The 18,224-nt window shown below is 36.6% G+C and overlaps 1 protein-coding gene across 1 annotated transcript in view; it reads right to left on the minus strand.

Annotated features, from left to right (window-relative positions):
• Nucleotides 1–563: 563 nt before the first annotated feature.
• plekhh1 (pleckstrin homology domain containing, family H (with MyTH4 domain) member 1) overlaps nt 564–18,224 on the minus strand; it is a 39,122-nt gene continuing 21,461 nt past the window's right edge. Inside the window, exons 10-30 of the mRNA XM_056245567.1 lie at nt 17,181–17,272; nt 16,901–17,048; nt 16,637–16,773; nt 15,007–15,117; nt 14,810–14,896; nt 13,673–13,831; nt 12,699–12,779; nt 12,327–12,506; nt 10,678–10,789; nt 10,367–10,479; nt 7,341–7,517; nt 7,154–7,251; nt 6,337–6,514; nt 4,717–4,872; nt 4,530–4,627; nt 4,281–4,422; nt 4,063–4,202; nt 3,226–3,355; nt 2,979–3,062; nt 1,360–1,506; nt 564–907 (exon numbers count right to left, since the gene is read on the minus strand). Of these exons, the coding sequence (XP_056101542.1) occupies nt 725–907; nt 1,360–1,506; nt 2,979–3,062; nt 3,226–3,355; nt 4,063–4,202; nt 4,281–4,422; nt 4,530–4,627; nt 4,717–4,872; nt 6,337–6,514; nt 7,154–7,251; nt 7,341–7,517; nt 10,367–10,479; nt 10,678–10,789; nt 12,327–12,506; nt 12,699–12,779; nt 13,673–13,831; nt 14,810–14,896; nt 15,007–15,117; nt 16,637–16,773; nt 16,901–17,048; nt 17,181–17,272 (2,753 nt within the window). The 3' untranslated portion in view covers nt 564–724. The remainder of the gene's footprint in view (nt 908–1,359; nt 1,507–2,978; nt 3,063–3,225; nt 3,356–4,062; nt 4,203–4,280; nt 4,423–4,529; nt 4,628–4,716; nt 4,873–6,336; nt 6,515–7,153; nt 7,252–7,340; nt 7,518–10,366; nt 10,480–10,677; nt 10,790–12,326; nt 12,507–12,698; nt 12,780–13,672; nt 13,832–14,809; nt 14,897–15,006; nt 15,118–16,636; nt 16,774–16,900; nt 17,049–17,180; nt 17,273–18,224) is intronic.

An 18,224-nucleotide genomic window follows, 5' to 3' on the forward strand; every position in this document is an offset into this window, starting at 1 on the left:
AAATGAGAAGAACTCATCAACCCTGTTACACTACCATTAGACACACCAACAGTACCACTCTTGAGTTTTGTACCACCTAAGACTGTCCTTTCTATACTGGTTAGCTAGTTTCCACATATGTGCTAATATAATAGAGATGATCTGTTTCTACGCATCCTGATGAAGTATTCACTGTATAAACTTGATGGTATAAACTGTATATGACTGATGGTACCATTAATTAATGTACCGTTAAACAGTGGAAATGTCCTGAACAAACATAAACATAAAACTAACTAAATAGACAATTCAAACAAAGACATAGATGAAACAAAATCATGTTACGCACAAATGAAAAAGTCAAACCATGTCTTTAACTGGACGTCCAGTTTAAAAGCTCTAATTCCTTAAAAATGAGAGCCAATCTTTTTTGCACTCAAGAATAAAATACTCTTGGATCTACTCCGACTCGGTGGGTGATCTTCTCAGGGTGGGTTACTACGAAAACCCACTTCGTGATGTGTTTATTTTTTGTATTTGGACTACGAACAGTGTGCAAGTAGTTGACCGTTTCACACAATAAATAACTTTTTTCTTCCAGTTTATTGTTTGAACCTTCAAACACAAAAAGTTTGAACTGTATCCCAAATGTAATCATCTAAAGTTCCCCAAAATGCGTTTTTGTTTGTGTATGCGGACCATGCGATAGGTTGCGGATGTGTCCAGACACCTGGAGACTGAGGTTTTAAAGGAGAGTGGGGCCTTTGGTTGTGTATGTCATTGAGGGGAAGTGTCGGCTGTCGATGTCCCAGAGCTTCCGGTCTCCCTGAGGCCCCAGCACTGAGCCTTGAGTCTGGTTACCGGCCCCTGGTAAGCTGGAGGTCCAGTAGTTAATATAACTAGCCATGAGGAGAGTCAGTTCCAGGATCTACAGCATTGAAAGAGAGAGAGAGAGAGAAAGAAACACAATGAACCAGCAAAATCAGAAGTGCAAACTCTTTAGTAGATGGATATTTCTATATTTAACTTGCTCTTACTGTATCTCGCCAAAAAAGACTTGAAGCACAGAAATGCAAATAAAGATCCTCACTCAGTGGAGCTCATTAGCACTTCCTGTATCATGTAATGCTGTATGAGTGAAACCCCTGTTTTTACCATCAGATGTGATTCAGATAGTTGTTTCAGATGGGGTGTATGAGTTTTTAAGATCTGTTTTTAAGATCTGATTTTACCCACACACACTTAAGATTAGATTTCTAAGATGGGTAATAAAATTTGATGCTAAAAGCACCACATATATCAGAATTCTGTCTTTACTGGCAGCATTTGGAAATGCAGTTAAACTGTGTTTTCCCTTCCCTGTAACTTAGCATTTCTTACCTTTGGTTTAGCCAGTGCAAATAAAAGTTTATCCACAGTCTTCTTGCCCAAAGCCTGGTCTTTAATCTGGCTGATCACTAGCATGAAATCTTCCTTGCAGCCTCCGAAGGTGATCACTGACTGGTATGCATATGTGGCGAATGGGTGCTAAAAAATCAGAGCACACAAAATTGATCAATTTTGTCTTATTGGACTCTACAAAAACAAACATATACACTACCATTCAAAAGTTTGGGGTATTTTTGAAGGAAAATATAAAAACAACTGTTTAAAATTTAAATACGTATCACAATATTACCGTTTTTACTGTTACTGGCTTTCTATTCCCGTTTGGATTTTTTTTTTCTGTGAGCTGGTGAGAATAGTGAATGGATGAAGAGGTAAACCAAATAAAAGAAGACATAAAAATAGAAAATTACAGAGTCTGCCCTGACCCTGTTTATTCTTTCTCAAAACAGCTCGACTTCTCCAAGTGAGAATACAGCCAACTGGGCAAGATATCAGGACTACAGCTTTTGGACACTTCCTGGTCAATAAACATTTCAAACCAGCACACCTGCCAATGTGGCTCCCTCAGTGCCAGATAGATCTTATACAGCTCTAGAAACAGAAGAGCAGGATTGAGAATTGCACCGCGCCAAGAGAGGGAGCTAAAGGTCTGAAAAGAAGTGCACTTACAAAAGAGGCCCAGCAAGCCTGAGGACCAGAGGTGTAAAAGCAGAAATATGAAGCTCATATTTTGTTATAGCTGATTAAATTGTTCTTTTGAGCTGGGACTACGTTTCTAGGTAAATGAATGTCTGGACATTATTAAAACATTATTATATTTTAAGTGGTGGGATATGTTGGAACAGCGAATGTGTATAAATGTTAATTAGGTTGTGATAATAAAAGTAAAATGATGTTTTATTGTTTTGATAAATAGCTTTTGTGGAGTATTGGTTGAGATCAGTATTGGAGTATTTGTTCATTTCCAGTAATACACCAGTTCAATCGTGAATTATTTAACCAGCATGGAATGCACATTCACTGCTGCTGAGCAAATACAACAATTTGTTAAGCTTAGTTAAAATAACACATAAGGACATGCTGCTACAAGAGTATATTAAAACCCCTATAGCAGATCTCTACAAGTGGCAACAGAGAGGAGGAGGAGGAGGGGTAAACAACATTTTTCATAATCATGCAGCAGGGTGATCGAAATGTACGGAATACATGGTTACGTGGATTAGGAAGTACATCTGGTTGGCTAATGCCACTGCGTTAGAGGAACCAATCAGTGCTTGGTTAGAGTTTCATGACTGAATTATGTATTCTAAATGGATTTCCTTTTGACTCAGCTATGTGCTAATACATTTAAATATATTAACAGATTACATTATAATAACATCACATACCTTGTTATTTTTATATTCTCAAAACAGCATTATAGTTGCACTGCACTTTTGACTTGTAGGTTTCCATTATAAGAACATTACTGTAAGTATGTTTTTCATTTGTTTTTACAACCTGAGGGAGTCTAAATGATTTTCTGTGGTAATTAACAGCACACTTAAGAGCTTAAGTTGTAAATGGCCCGTAATATTAACGCAGTCTTACTTTCTGAAACATACACTCACCATTGTGTAGTCCAGGACACTCAGCCCATCCTCATTAACAGCCAGCCACACCTGAGTTTGATCCAATGAAGAGGGAGGCAATGGCTGTGCACCAACAGAATGGGAGTAAAAGGAGAAATTCTGTCATGTTTTAACAGCGCTCTTGTGAAAAGGTACATCTGAAAACCTTTTTAAGTGGTCGAGGTTGTGACCACGTAATTTTGGCAGTGGTTCTGGAAACTGTAGCCTCACACACATCTGAACTTACCTTGGCACTGAACAGCTTGGCCCCAAACAGAGGCCACTTGCGGGCCACGGTCAGATAGATTCTCACACATTCGGAGGCTGTGCACCCACCCAGGACAGACCACTTAGTGGCCAAACGCTCACCGAGGTCCCTGGGGACAAAGTTACTATTGAATAGAGTTTTTGTATAGAGTGTCATCCAGTGAGCTCTTTTTTTTAAATGAAGAAAAACAGCATATTAATGTCAATAAAGCAAAGTATAATATAATAAAATATAATGTATATACATATATATAATATATATATACACACACACTGATACTGTGTGTATGTATATGTATGTTATTTAATTTTTTTAGCAGTCAAAGTTAACACATTAATGCATGCAATTCATTTAAAATCCTTAACACGTTTAAGTTAACGCAAAAAAACTACAGATAAATTATTATATTTATCATATAAATTATAATAATTATACTGAAATACTATTATGCTGATTATACTATTATATTAAAATAATTATGACTAATTATATTAATATTATACAATTAAATACAAATGATAACATAATATAATATAATAACCATGAACGTGATTATAATTTAAACGAAAAAAGAAGCGTGAAGTCGTTCTATTAATAAACATTATTGATAGACATTGTGACGTTTTGCTATTAATGAAATCATTTGGAGCAGCTATTTTCAGTGTGCGGACTTCACTTCACTCTTCTTTTTTTGTTTATGTTACTTAGTTGTCCTTCACCTGAGCCCAATCTGGGTGTTTGGGATCTGCACACCAGTTTTGTATTTTTGATTATTCTGTGATTATAATGTACTCAATCAAATAAATGTGAATTTACCTGAGCTGTTCCATGCTGCATTCTTGCTTGTAGCGTTTAGGGTAAAAACGCTCCAGTACCTGCAGAAGGACCTGCTGGGTCTTCGGCTGAGGAGAACCAGCGGGAGACATTGCTGGCCGGTCTAGGTCACCATGCTCGACCTAAAAGATAAATGAGTTGTGTTTGTTAAAGATAAACTCACCCTCAAACAGAAACATGTGATTTAGATCAACACACACCTGTGCCATAAGCGCAGCCACTTCCAGGGCCAGTTCCTTACTGACAGGGAAGTGCCCTTGTTGTACCTCATCATTTACTTGATAGGCCAGCAGAAGGCGCTCTCGCTCAGTTTCCCCCTTAGCCTGAGCTCGGAAACACAGCCTACGAGGAAGAATGAATACCAACATTATTAAAATATTGATAAAATCATTCTTAATTGTTCATTTCAATCGATTTTTGGCGTACGATACCACCGTATTTCAACGTACCTGCTTTTATAAGTGAGACGGACAATCCGTGTTCCTTCATATTTTCCAGGATGAAGTTCTTTTAGTGCCTGTTCCCACTTGGAGATCACATCACAAATCTGCACCAGAGGATTACAAAAATCTTTTTTTTTTGCAGCACAGAAAATGTACTTTATAAAATCTGTAATAATTAATGTTCATATTATACTTTATTGCTGGGCTGCAGGCAGTGCTCCAGGTCTTTGCCAGAGGGGTCGTCAGTGAAGAGCGCAAAGCCTGAAATCTGTGGTTTCCTCATGCCTGCCCTCTGGTTCACTGTGTTCAGGAACTCCTCCACTGTGGTCGAACCATCAAAACCTACAACCTATAGAGGTGGAGAAAGATAAGATGGTATGAAGAACATCCTGTATAGTAAAACTTTTTACTGTTATGCATTCCATATCATATATCAAGGACCTGTTTACCCTTGGAATCAACCATGCACTTTTTGTGACCGGATCACAAGTGGTCAATGCTGAATACAGGAGTAAATGGGGGCTAAAACCTGTTCTGATCAGATCACAAGCAACCACATATGGAGTTAGTCAGAAACGCATGCTAGAATAAAATATCAGGTGTAACAGGTAAAAGTTTACATAATGTGTTTTTTGTCAAATATTATATTTGATACACTAGGCTTTTACGGTCCCAATCCAGAGACTGCATCTTTCGAAGGCTGCATTTGAAGCGGCGTGACAAGGGCTGTTTCCATTCAAAGATTCTTTCGAATGCATCCTTTATTTCCTGGGCCGTGAAGGATAGAATGAGTGGATCCTTCGCAGCATAGCCTATCCCAAGATTCATTACGCACCAGTGACGACAGGATTTTTTTGAGAGAAAATGCTGAATTTCACTTTTAAATGTAAGTATTTGGTTTAAACTTACTCAAATATCTAATGATACAAATGTGTATATATATATATATATTATATAAGATAGCATCTTAATAAGATATAAGTCAACATTTGAACAGCTTTAAAGTTTATATATATATATATATAAACTTTAAAGCTGTTCAAATGTTGACATATCTTACTAAGATGCTATCTTATATAGTTTACTCTTTATTATGTACAGAAATGGACCAAGGTTTACATAATAGATCGGTTGTGAACCCTGTTTTGACTTAAAAAAAAGTCCATTACAAACATTACTGGCACTCGTCAGCGGCAGTTGTCACAGTTGCACCTCGGTTTTATTCAGAGGCCCAAACTGAACAAAAATATGCAATTTGGTGAAGTTGCCACATTTATAAGGCAAAAAGTAAAATTAAATTTGGATATCTTGTAATGTAAATCAATGAGAATTTTTATACCAGTATGGCAGACTACTTACATAAAATGCATATAAATACCAGTTGTCACTCTCTACCTCCCAATAATGTCTTAGTAAGATGATATATGATGCTTAGTTTTATGATCAAAGCTCTGTAGATTCTATTGTGGGGAAAAACATATAATGCAATTCAATAAAATGATGATTGAGGGATGTACAAATAAACGTTCCCCAAAAGACTGATGTGTCATATTTGATACTAACATTTTAACATGATTTTTCCAACAAAAAAAAAAACATGTATGGATAATCAAGTAAAAGTTGCTAAAAGTCATTTTACTTACTAAAAATTATAAGCTCAAATCAGAAGGCTTGTAGTAGATGGTGTACAGCAGTTTTTTCAGCAAAGTTTTGATCATGTTGATAATTTGTAGGCGTTAGAAATTTGCGTATCAAATATGATACTGTAAGCTTTATTGGGGTAATGTAAGGGCCACTGAAAGTGTTTGTGTACCTCATACGTGTTGTTCATGAAGTGTACAGGTATGCTGAAGGGTAGAGAGTGATGATAGGGGTTTCTCAACAGAATAGATAGAATTTCCATCCGCGAAGGCTTTGCTTCTCTCTCTCCATTCTGTAAAGTTCTCTCTACTGAGCGCTGGCAGTACACAGCATACTTCCCTACTTCCGTCCTGTGAGTGTACATACACAAAATTTTGGTTTTCAAATACAAGTATATTAGACATCACTGCAAAACCCTTATTCAAATCAGTACCTTAGTCTTGTTTTCCAGTAAACATAACAAAATGCCCTTAAATCCAAACATAATTTCTCTAGTTTCATTGTCAGATTTTTCCCACTTGTTATAAGCGTAATAAGATTTTTATTTCTGTAATTATGATAAAAATTCTGCGTTGCCATCCAAGGAATAAATAACCATTTAAAAAATATTAAAACAGTTGTTTTAAATTGTACCAAAATTTCACAATATTACGTTTTTTTTTTCTGTATTTTATATCAAATAAATCTTGGTGAGCATTAAAGACTTTCAAAAACTTTTTAAAAATCACTTTTGAATGGTAGTGTATAATTGTAAGTCTGATAATACAATTGTGAATCTGATTTACAGATATATAAAATGTAAATTCTTAAAATATAGTTATATATATACGGTATATTATTTAATTATAAATAGTACAACTATTTACAATCTATAGAATATATATTCAGATTTATTAGTATAAATTACAAACATAAATATATATTTGGGTTTACAACTATATAGTCAGATTTGTAACTGTACACTTGAATTCATAGGAAGATTTAGTGACCTGGGATCTGCGTTCTGCTGCAGGTACTGTCTCAGGTACCACAGGAAATGATGCTGAGGCAGGAAGAGAGCCACACACAATGACAACAGCTGCCAGCACTGAGAAAGAAAGAGAGAGAGGAGAGATATACAACACTTGATCTGATGATTCAGTGTGAAGTGTGTGTCTGCACAAATATGGCACTGACCTGTGTGAGGGCATAGTTGTGAGGAGTGCGGCAGTTGGTCTGTTTGATCAGCTGACAGTACATTTCATTCTGCAGCTCTGGATGTGTTAGGCACACCTGCAGTGCATTCTGGGCCAGCGAGGTGTGGTAGTCAATTGAGGGAGACTCCACCAGCACATTGATGAAAAGCTGACAAGACTACCAGGGCCAAAAAAACAAACAAACAAACACTTATTTGTATGTATGTGGGTCAATGACACAACACTCACATGTTGTCCTATTTATTAATTTATACAAAAATACATTACAAAATGTTATTCATAAAAAAAGTCCCTAAAATGTCAAATAACTCAATCAGGCAAAGTAAGTTCAGGTTGAAAAATATAATGTGGCGTGACTGCCCCAAAAAATATGTAAAAAAAAAAGATTATATATTTCATTTTAAATGTATTTTGATTTATTTCAATTTAGATTGAAATCCTCAAAAAATCCTTAGCCTTCAAATATGTATAAGATGTAAGACAAAATATGTTACTACTTTTTACTTGATATTTACACCACATTACATTTTAAGAGACAATAGTTTTTTTCCTTGAAATTGGTGGAAGTTTTTGAAAACAATATGAATTCAAAAGAACATTTAAAAAAAAACTTGCTTTAAACAAGTTTTTTGGTAAAACTCTTCGATATACATTCTACTAACTATAAGTAACTTTGCAACTACATGTCAACTAACTCTCATTAGAGTATTAGTAGACTGTCTGCTTAATATCTGCTAACTCTTTATTGTGATGCTCCACCAACAGACATTCTACTGACTATAAGTAACTTTGCAACTACATGTCAACTAACTATTAGTAGAGTATTAGTAGACTGTCTGCTTAATATCTGAGAACACTTTATTTTGATGGTCCCCCAACAGACATTCTACTGACTATAAGTAACTTTGCAACTACATGTCAACTTATTCTACAAACCCAAACCCTCACACCTAACCCTAACCTAAAAGGCCAAATGAGATTGTGATGTATGGCACACTAGTGTCTCTGATGAGAACAGAGCAACCAGCAGATGGCGAACACCTCACACAACACACCACCACACCACACACAGCTGCTACAGTCAGCGCATGCAACAACATGCTTTACTTTCTTATTAACATTCCGTTTCTGTTCTTACAGAAATTCTTACAATGCAAATTAAATCAAGTCAGGATGTAGCTGTCGACCCCCCATTCATTACTTCAGAGTGGGAGGCATTTTCTTTCAGTATCAAATGACTACCTAAATAGTGCCTCTGATCTTCAAAGAGCACCAGGGCTGCGTATGATGCTAGCTCTCGAGGATATGCCATTGAACTGTCAATAGGGCATAATGTCTGTAAACCTCAGGAGAACAGGGTTCTCAATAGAAAACGGGAGCCTGGGGAGAAACCACGAGCAACTGGAATGAGACTATCTCTCCAAACACTGTCAGCGATCCTCTTTGAACTCAAAATGAAATGTTTAGGCCTGTCCTCAAAATGAGACGTTACAGGGCTAGTGCCATTTCCCACACAAAGTGCTGAGAGCCACTGCTGAGGAGTAACTACTAACTATATTTTTCTGCATTATGAATAATAGTAGCAAAACACTTTGTAGCATGTAGCTTTAAAAATGAGTGATCTGAGGGACAATTAAGTCACGTGCACTCTTGCGTACTACTAGGAGTTCTGAGGTAAGGATTTTGATTCATCCTTGAGACTCAAGTCTTTTTAATCTATTTAACAAAATGATTCATTCATTCATTGATACATTTAGTGACTCTTTCTGCAGTGAAAGCAGTGACTTTCTGCAGTGACTCTTAAGTGCCGTGATATTCTTTTTGTGTTATGAGTCACTGAATCATTCACTCAACTGAATCATTAAAAAAACCATAAAAAAGTTATTCACAACCAAAAAATCGTATCATTTATTAATTAAAGTTTGCATCTACAAATCTACTAAGAAAGTGTTTCGCCCACAAGTGACAACAGAGCAGTTTTCCTGTTTTGTGAACTGCTGAGGATTATTTTTTATTATGATATGTAAAATACAATAATCTAAATACATTATGAGCAGTGTTGTTACTGTTTACTAAAAACAAACTATTACAAATCATTTTTGTTAATTGAAATAAAGCTGAAATAATATGAAAAATACATATTAGATGAAAAACTTAACCGTATTTGATCTCAGATAGCTACCAAATCAACATTTCAATTTTTTTAAGTTTAAGTACTAAAATTACTAAAACTAAAACTGAAATACAAATGCAATTAAAAGGTAAATAAAAATATTAACCACATAACAAAATTACTGAAAAAAAACTAAAATTGAAATATATCAATGAAACCCAATCCAAAATAGTATATAAATTATCCTAAAATAACACAGATTATGACATTAAGTCATTTTAATTGTATCAATGGCCATTTTTATACATTCATAATTCTTACGCCACTTTTCTCTAATTGTTGTGAATGAGACTCGCATGACGAACTGAACAAACGAAATGCCTTCTCTCGTTTAGTCGGTCAGCAGATGACCATTTATATAAAATACCTGATTTGTTAAATTATTTTTTAAATTGAGAAGGCTTGTTTGTAGAGTTCATTCTGAGTCTTGTTCAGACTCAAAATGAGATTCATTTGAATTCATTAACATGAATTGAATGAACAAGCTTGTATCTTGTTAAGCTATAGTTTCAAAGCAGCTTCCCCAACATGACTACACCGCAGAGAGGTTTTATGTCAATCAGTGCCTCTATCTCCTGTGCTATAATGAGCACAAGGCCTCCCGTCACTGCCTTTGATCCTGCTGTGGGAGTCCACAGTAGGGACAGGACGGCACCATAACCTCTCAGGAGAGGAGGATGAGGACAACTTAGAAGTGTTTGAGAGATGGGAGTGATTCTTCAAGGGGGATAAAGACAACAAGAGGACATCAAGACTTGAGCGTGAATAAAGCAGAAGGAAGGATAAAGGACACTGATAAAAAAGTAAGAGAAGACACCGACGAGAGTGTTCACCTTAAAGAGCTTGAGAGCTTCGGTTTGAAGTGCCTCGGAGGGCAGCGTGGTGAGGGGGTAGCGCAGACCCTCCTTACTGAAGCACAGCACTTCACGTTTCCACTGAGCAGAGTCTGCACACATCAACACAGATTGAAAAACAAATTAAAATGGCACAACAGCTGCCATCAGAACTGGTCGTAAACACTGTCTGGGGTCTAGATGGAGTCATTCTATCTGTCTATCCCAATTTAAAACCATCCAGTCTGTCGTGTGACTTGAGAAGCAGTTGTACGTGTTATAGAAGTAGATATTTAAAAGTAACCTCTGACCTGGGTCTCCATCGACATCCAACAGCTTGCCAATCAGCTGCTCGTACTCGGTGCCCACCCTCAGGCTGGCACAACTGCCCGCCGCGACAGTCAGGTGGTACAGCCAGGTGTCCTGTGAGAAAGACAGCAAGAAACCGAGGCCCTGTTTACACCTGGTATTAAGATGCGTTTTGGTCGATCGGATCACAAGTAGACCAGAGAGAGACACATTTCCATTTACACCTGCTCTTTTAATCCGTCTGTTTTGTCCACTTTCAAGCACTTCTGTCCTGATTTCTTCGAGTGGAGGGTCTATCTAAATTAGGAATGGTTAGAGAGCATTGTGCTTGGTACGTTTTTCGTCTTCAAACCAAACTTGGGTCTTCAGCCGACAAAGTTTAAATCCCATCTGGCTAGTGCGCTTCCCATAATGTGTACGCATTAGGTCAGTAGGCGGAGAGTAGGTGTTTTTTTGTGACTATTCGACCACATGAGCATGAAATTGAAACAGCAATTACTCGTGAAATTGGACATAAACTCCCTCTCAAATCATATTTCCTACTAGTAAACTCAGATGTCCTAGTAGGAAATACAAGTTGAGAGGGAGTATATGTCCAATTTTCCGAGTAATGGCAATCATTTCCTACTAGGAAACTCGTATTTTCCTACTAAGAAGATTCCTAGTAGGAGATAATGAAAAGGTAATCCTAACTATGAACAACTATGAAAGCAATCCGGTCGAATGCGTTTTCGACTACCTCTAGAAGTGGTCGAAATTGGGCAAGCTCAAAACGTTTTAGACCCCATTTACACTTATTTCATATCAGTTGGTTGCCAAGGCAACATGTCTGATTTCCATTTAAGTTTTTTAAGTTAAAGTGCAAGTTTTTCATCAATCTGATCATAAGTGGACAACGCTAAATACTGGTGTAAACGGGGTCTAAAACGTTTTAAACTTGCCCAAGTTCGACCACTTCTAGAGGTAGTCGAAAACGCATTCGACCGGTTTGCTTTCATAGATTTTCGTAGTTAGGATTGCTTTTTCGTAATTTCCTACTAGGAATTTTTCTAGGAAGTGAATAGCACATAAAAAAATGACTAAAATTAAAACGCACACTGAACATTTTAAAAATACAAGCTAATTCAAAATATAAATTCATCAAAATTCATAATTCATCAAAGAATCCTGAAGAAAATGCATCACTGTTTTCATAAAAATATTAAGCACCACAACTGTGCTGATAATTCTGATTTCTGAAGGATCATGTGACACTGAAGACTGGAGTAATGATGCTGAAAATACACCTTTGACATCACAGGAATAAATTACAATTTGAAATATATTCAAAATAGAAAACAGCTCTTTTAAACGGTAATAATATTTCACAATTTTATTGTTTTACTGTATTTTTATCACATCAGTGTAGCCTTGAAAAGAGACCTTTCAAAAACATTACAAAATCTTACCGAACCCAAAATATTTTCTGGTTTTATATATGGTATTAGTTGTGTCTCAAATGTTGTTATCCTAACAGAGTCTTTGTAGCTTAACAAGCTTCAGTAAAGTAGTTCCCCAACACTTGTAATCACATACCTTCACAGAAAATTGATTTGCATATTAATAAACTCATTTACATATGGCAAATCTAATGGTGTGGTGTAAGTGGTACCTTTTCTTGTTTAGTGCCGACAAGCAGGTAGGTAGGGCTTTGCTCTTTAGGATGGACCATTAACGTAAAGTGAGAGGAGAGGAAGCCCCGCCCACCTGCTTCATAATCTTCGTCCGAATCACACGATCTGTCCACTTCTTCCACACGCGCTTCCCGAACACGGAGCTGACCCAGTGGGAACTGCGACAAACACATATTTGATCACAACATACAATAGCAGCATTTGCAAAAATGTATTTACAAATTACCTGAATCATTTTTTTATTATTTTAACATCAACATTACACACTTCAGCTTTAATGAAAACTTTGCAGAGCTACTAACAGAAAATCCCTCAGTTTTTCTGAATTTAAGGAAGCTAAACGTATCTACCTTGTCATCCAGGTTACGGTAGTAGTAGAAGACTTTCCCAATCAAAGCACACCAAACAAGCTTTGAATGACCATGTTTCACCTGTAGTAAAATGAAAAACATCATCCGAAAAATGGAGAGAGAAGGAATAAGTGAAAGAAACAATAAATCAAATCTGTGGTTCATTCATCAAACTGAAAATGTATAGTCAAATTAAATGCATTCAAATGGAAAATTAACATCCCGGCCATTAACATCCCGATTTGACAAGACATCTTGAAAAAAAAAAAAAAAATCAAACCACAAGCACAGATACATACAGGAAAAAAGCATTAAAGTCACCATGAAAACAAAATGACCATTTTATGAAATATTGTAAATATTTTATTTGTGCACATCACTATTATTTATTCAAAATATCTTCCCCTCCCTCTTGCCGATCATCTCTTCTCTTCTTTGATGACACGTTTACTGGCGCGAGGGCAGGGGCAACCTGTCACTCACATGACATCACAGCAATAGAAAACCACAACCATCTAACCATCCAATTAATTCCCAAAGGAAGACAAAATCAAGTCCAGCCTTACTTTTTTCTCGTTCAACAAGCCATTTCACTCAGATAAACATCACAATAGAGAAGAAAAGACTATCGCAACTTCTGTTTCATGCTGACTTTAATTACAAGTTGACCTGTCTATCAACACAGATATGCAGAGTCTGTGATCAGGGACTCCCTATCAGATACATTCCAGGCCTGATGACCTCAGCTCTGTCCCATCATGCACCAGCCATCCAGGAATCTCACCCCGCAATCCTCACGCTCACCAGCTCATTCCTCCTTTAATCGTCATCACTTCATTGCTTGTCAAATACATGTCAAAACTCTCACTGTTATGCTATGAAAAGATGCATTTATATGTAGATATACTGTTCAAATACTTTACTCAATCATTCTCTCACTCTTAAACCTCCATAACACTCCTGTGAACTCTTACCTTTGTTAGCCAGCCTCGCACCGTGGCCTTGAATTCTTTATCCATGGATACTGGTCCACTGGCCTGGACCTTGAGAACATTCTGGAGAACTCTGATCCAGTCCTCCAGGATGTTTGGAGAGTCTGCAGCCAAGTAAAAGGTCTTCTTCTCTGTAATTAACTAGACACAACACGCACATGAGAAAAAGATTGACAGAGATTTAGCCAACAAAACTGGTTATGGAGGAATGCACTAATATTAAAATTCTGTCTGATTCAGGTAAGCGGATAATTATTTTAGTGGCCCACAGCTGATGTCTGATATGGCCATCCCTAACTACAACTCTGAGAATCTTCACTTAATAGAATTTATAGAACTTTCATCATGAAATGTCAAGTAAAAGGTATTCCAAGTCATTTAACAACAGTAAAAAAAGATGCCCAACAATGAAATCAACATTTTATGATTATGATATTCAATAAACAACCATCTACAATTCAATTGAATCACTCGTGTATGCAACCAAATTTCACGCTAGGTAACTAAAAAATGTCTTTAATTAGCCAATGACTAGTAAATTGTATGATTTCAGTCGCCTATGATTGAGCTAGTCACATCCTTGGCGGGTATCCTAGTAAACATAGTCGTTTATGTCTTAAGTGAACGTTAACAGTGGAGAAAGAAAACGCATGTGTAACAGTATCAGTATATAGGATCCATGCATTATGTCTTAAAGTGACAGCAGCCTATATATTTGTGTATTTAAAAAAGAAAATTGACATGATATGTGAAGATTCTGAATAATCTTGGCCATCATGGTATGTATTGTAATATTTAATCCAATTCATGTGGTAACAGAAAAACACGCCCAGATGACCTACCGTATATTCTACAAGATATTTAACGATTATGATCATCAATTCCTCCGAAATTGTAACAGATGTGATGAGACGGATTAAAGTTTGAGGAAATTATAGATGATAGCCAATTATTGCTATTATTACGACTTTGAAAATCCAATAATGACAGCAGTTGAGAGCTGTACATTCCCTCAAAACGCAAGTGAAGCTCATGTGATACCCATATCAGCCTGTTTCTGAAAGCCTCAGGCTGACAGATTTGTTAAAGGCTGTTTAGGTGTATCAGTGTGTCTCTCACCTGGAATGTCTGAGCTCCCTCTCCGCGGGCTATATGACACGAGGAGTTCAGCTCCATTTGGCCCTGAGGTTTCCGGATCACGTCACTCTGAGAACAGAGCAAAGGCAGATATCATCAGCGCTGTAACTCTAAACTTCCTTCCCTCACTCTCTCTCTCTCTCGAACACCGCCGCAGAGTTGTGGAAAAGTCTACTCACCGGCGACTTGTAGTACAAGATCTCCCCGTTCTTCAGAATGAACCAGCGCCTCTTCCATGCCTTTACCTGACTGCCCATTTTCAGCAAGTAACCTGTCTTTTCTAGAGTCTCCTATATAGAAAGACACATAGAAAGCCATGGACATTTAACCATGGACAACCTGTCTTCTAACTTCTATCGATGTAAGTGGATTAGGATCGAGGTGAATGGGAATGCTAACAGACAGCTTTCTCGAGGTATATCCTTGGACTAAAATGAAAACATAAGAAAAGATTGCCTAACACACTCACAAATGTCATCTGAAGAACCTATGTACTAAAATATATGAATATATGCCTTACCATTGAAAGGTTTGGGATCAGTAATTTTTTAATACTTGTTTTTTTTTATTAATTAATACTTTTATTCAGCAAGGACACATTTTATTGATCAAAAATGACAACAACAAAAAATAATTTATAATGTTACAAAAGATTTCTATTTCCAGCAAATGCTGTTCTTTTGAACCTTTGATTCATCAAAGAATCACCATTTTCAACATAAATAATCATTAATAGTTTTCAGTCAAGTGACTGACGCAGAGACCTGGAGGGTAAAGCATCTATAGAACTGAAGCACGGGCCTGTAAATTTTCCATCTCAAAAGAAGAAACACAAAAATGTGTGAACTAAGAGCAAGATTTGGACACTTGTGATACATATACAGAGCCTGCTGCAGTATTTCAATCACTAAAAACAGTGGGACATTCTAAAACGCTTGATATGAAAAACACTTAACGTGCCTTAATGTACTTAAACAGTGATATTAAAAGATCAAATCAGTATAAAAAAACAGTATATACCTTATTGATGATGCATACTTTATACAGGCAAGAAGATGAGCCCAGAATATGAGCACAATGGGCTAAATAGTTAAGCGTATTCTATATGTTTTTTATTTCTCGAAAAATTTACGAGAAACTGATTGTTGCATTCATATTCTGGGTTCATCTGTTTTGCCTGGGTTACACTTTATTTTAAGGTGACATATTTACAATGAATAATATTCATTAACTACATTTACTTACTATAGAGTTACGGTTAGGGTTTGGTTTAGGGTTAGTTACATGTTATTATATGTGCTTACTATAGTAATAACAGTAAATTATGCATAATGACATGTAACTACGTCACCTTATAAAATGTTTCTTAGTATTTTAGTACAAACCTGGTGAAAAAACAACATAAAAAAAAACGGGCGGGCAATGGAGGAAAGCCTTGTTTTGCCCTCCAGGTGGGTGTTCCTATAAGTGTGTGACATCACATGAAAACTATGAACAAGAATTGTTTCTTGAGCACCACATCAGCATATTAGAATGTTTTCAGAAGGATCATGTGACACTGAAGACTGGAGTAATGATGCTGAAAATTCAGCTTTACCATCACAGGAATAAATTACATTTAAAAAAATATTCAAATAGAAAACAGTTATTTTTAAATAGAAATAATATTTCACAATTTTACCGTTTTTGCTATATTTTTGACCAATTAAATGCAACCTCGGTGAGCATAAAAGACTTATTTCAAAAGCGTAGCGTAGATGAGAAGACAATATGGAGACGGCTCAAAGTAGAAGGAGCTCAGAGATGTACCTGCCCAACACTCTCACAGGAGTAGGAGGAGGTGCGCTGAACCTTGTGCTCAGGCTCTGAGCAGTCGCTGTCCAGTGAGTACGCATCTGGAGGAATGGCATAGTCACTCTCTGAACTGATGGAGGACATAGAAACACCTGCAGGACAAAAGATGTCAAATGGTTTAAGAGTTGATCCTGGGTCAGACTTCAAACTATTTTAATGCTACAATAAATACAAATATTTTGAAGGTCATAAAGTTGGTTGTTTTAGAGATTTCCTCACCTCTTTTGACAGCCCGAGGGCTGCCAGGGGTGCTGCCCTTTTTATCTGGCCCCAGCGTGGACGTGTGCAGGCTGGCCAATGAGCTGCTGTCGTCTTCTGAACCAGAGTCATCATCCGGGAGAGGGACATTGCTGATCTGAGTTGCCTTCTAAGGGCAGAAGAACATTGTGGGAATGATGAGAAAGACATGTAATAAATTTGACCTGTTATGTACAATAACACTTTAGCATGACACTGGTAATATAATAACGAGTTAAGTATCATTTTGATGTAATCTTACCCCTTTAAATGTGGAGTACACAGGCACACTGATGTTCTTGTAAATGAGGTGGGTGAAGGGGCCAGTTGTCGAGTGCTGAGTTTGGGTGGATACTGGAGACACAAACAAACAACACATGGGCACTTACATAAAGTCCGCAAAGTTGTAAAAAATTCATAAGGCCTGGATGGGCACTTCAATATAATTTCATATGGCCATTTCATTTACAGACATCAGTGAAACAGCCACATATGGTGTTTGTTTGTACATTTAAAGGCATAGTCACACAAAACTAAAAAATTCTGTCATCACTTACTCAGCCTCAAGTTGTTCAAAACCTGTATAAATCTCTTTGTTCTGCTGAACACAAAGGAAAATATTTTGAAGACTGTTTGTTACCAAACAGTTGTGGGGCGCCATTGACTTCCATAGTATGGAGAAAAAAATATTCCTTTGTGTTCAGCAGAACAAAGAGATTTATACAGGTTTTGAACAACTTGAGGCTGAGTAAATGATGACAAATTTCATTTTTGGATGAACCATGCCTTTAATTTGCTTTTGAATTGAATTGTCTTTCTTTTTTTCTAGCAAGTATACACTACTGTTCAAAAGTTTGTGGTCGGTAAGATTTCTTTGGATGTTTTCCTGCATTTAATTGGTCAAATTTTTTTACAATTTTAAATAGCTATTTTGTATTATTATATATTTTAAAATGTAATCTATTCCTGTGATGGCAAAGCTGGATTTCCATCAGCCATTCAGTCTTCAATGTCACATGATCCTTCAGAAATCATTCTCAAGAAACATTTCTTATTATTACCAATGTTAAACAGTATTTATTTGACAAAGGAATCTTCTATTACATTACAAAATGTCTTCACTGTCACTTCTAAACAATTTAATGCATCCTTGCTGAATATTAACAGTATCAATTTCATAAAAAAAAAAACCATATTGACTTTTAAACGGTGGTGTATAAGATTATTCATTGTTCCCATAATACTTTTTGACCAATAAACTTCCAGGAATTTCCTTGTCGTTTTACTTATAAGAATCCCCCCCCCC

The sequence above is a fragment of the Rhinichthys klamathensis genome, unplaced genomic scaffold (genome assembly GCF_029890125.1).
Source record: "Rhinichthys klamathensis goyatoka isolate OS25496 unplaced genomic scaffold, OSU_Roscu_1.1 h1tg000032l_1, whole genome shotgun sequence".
NCBI lineage: Eukaryota > Metazoa > Chordata > Actinopteri > Cypriniformes > Leuciscidae > Rhinichthys > Rhinichthys klamathensis.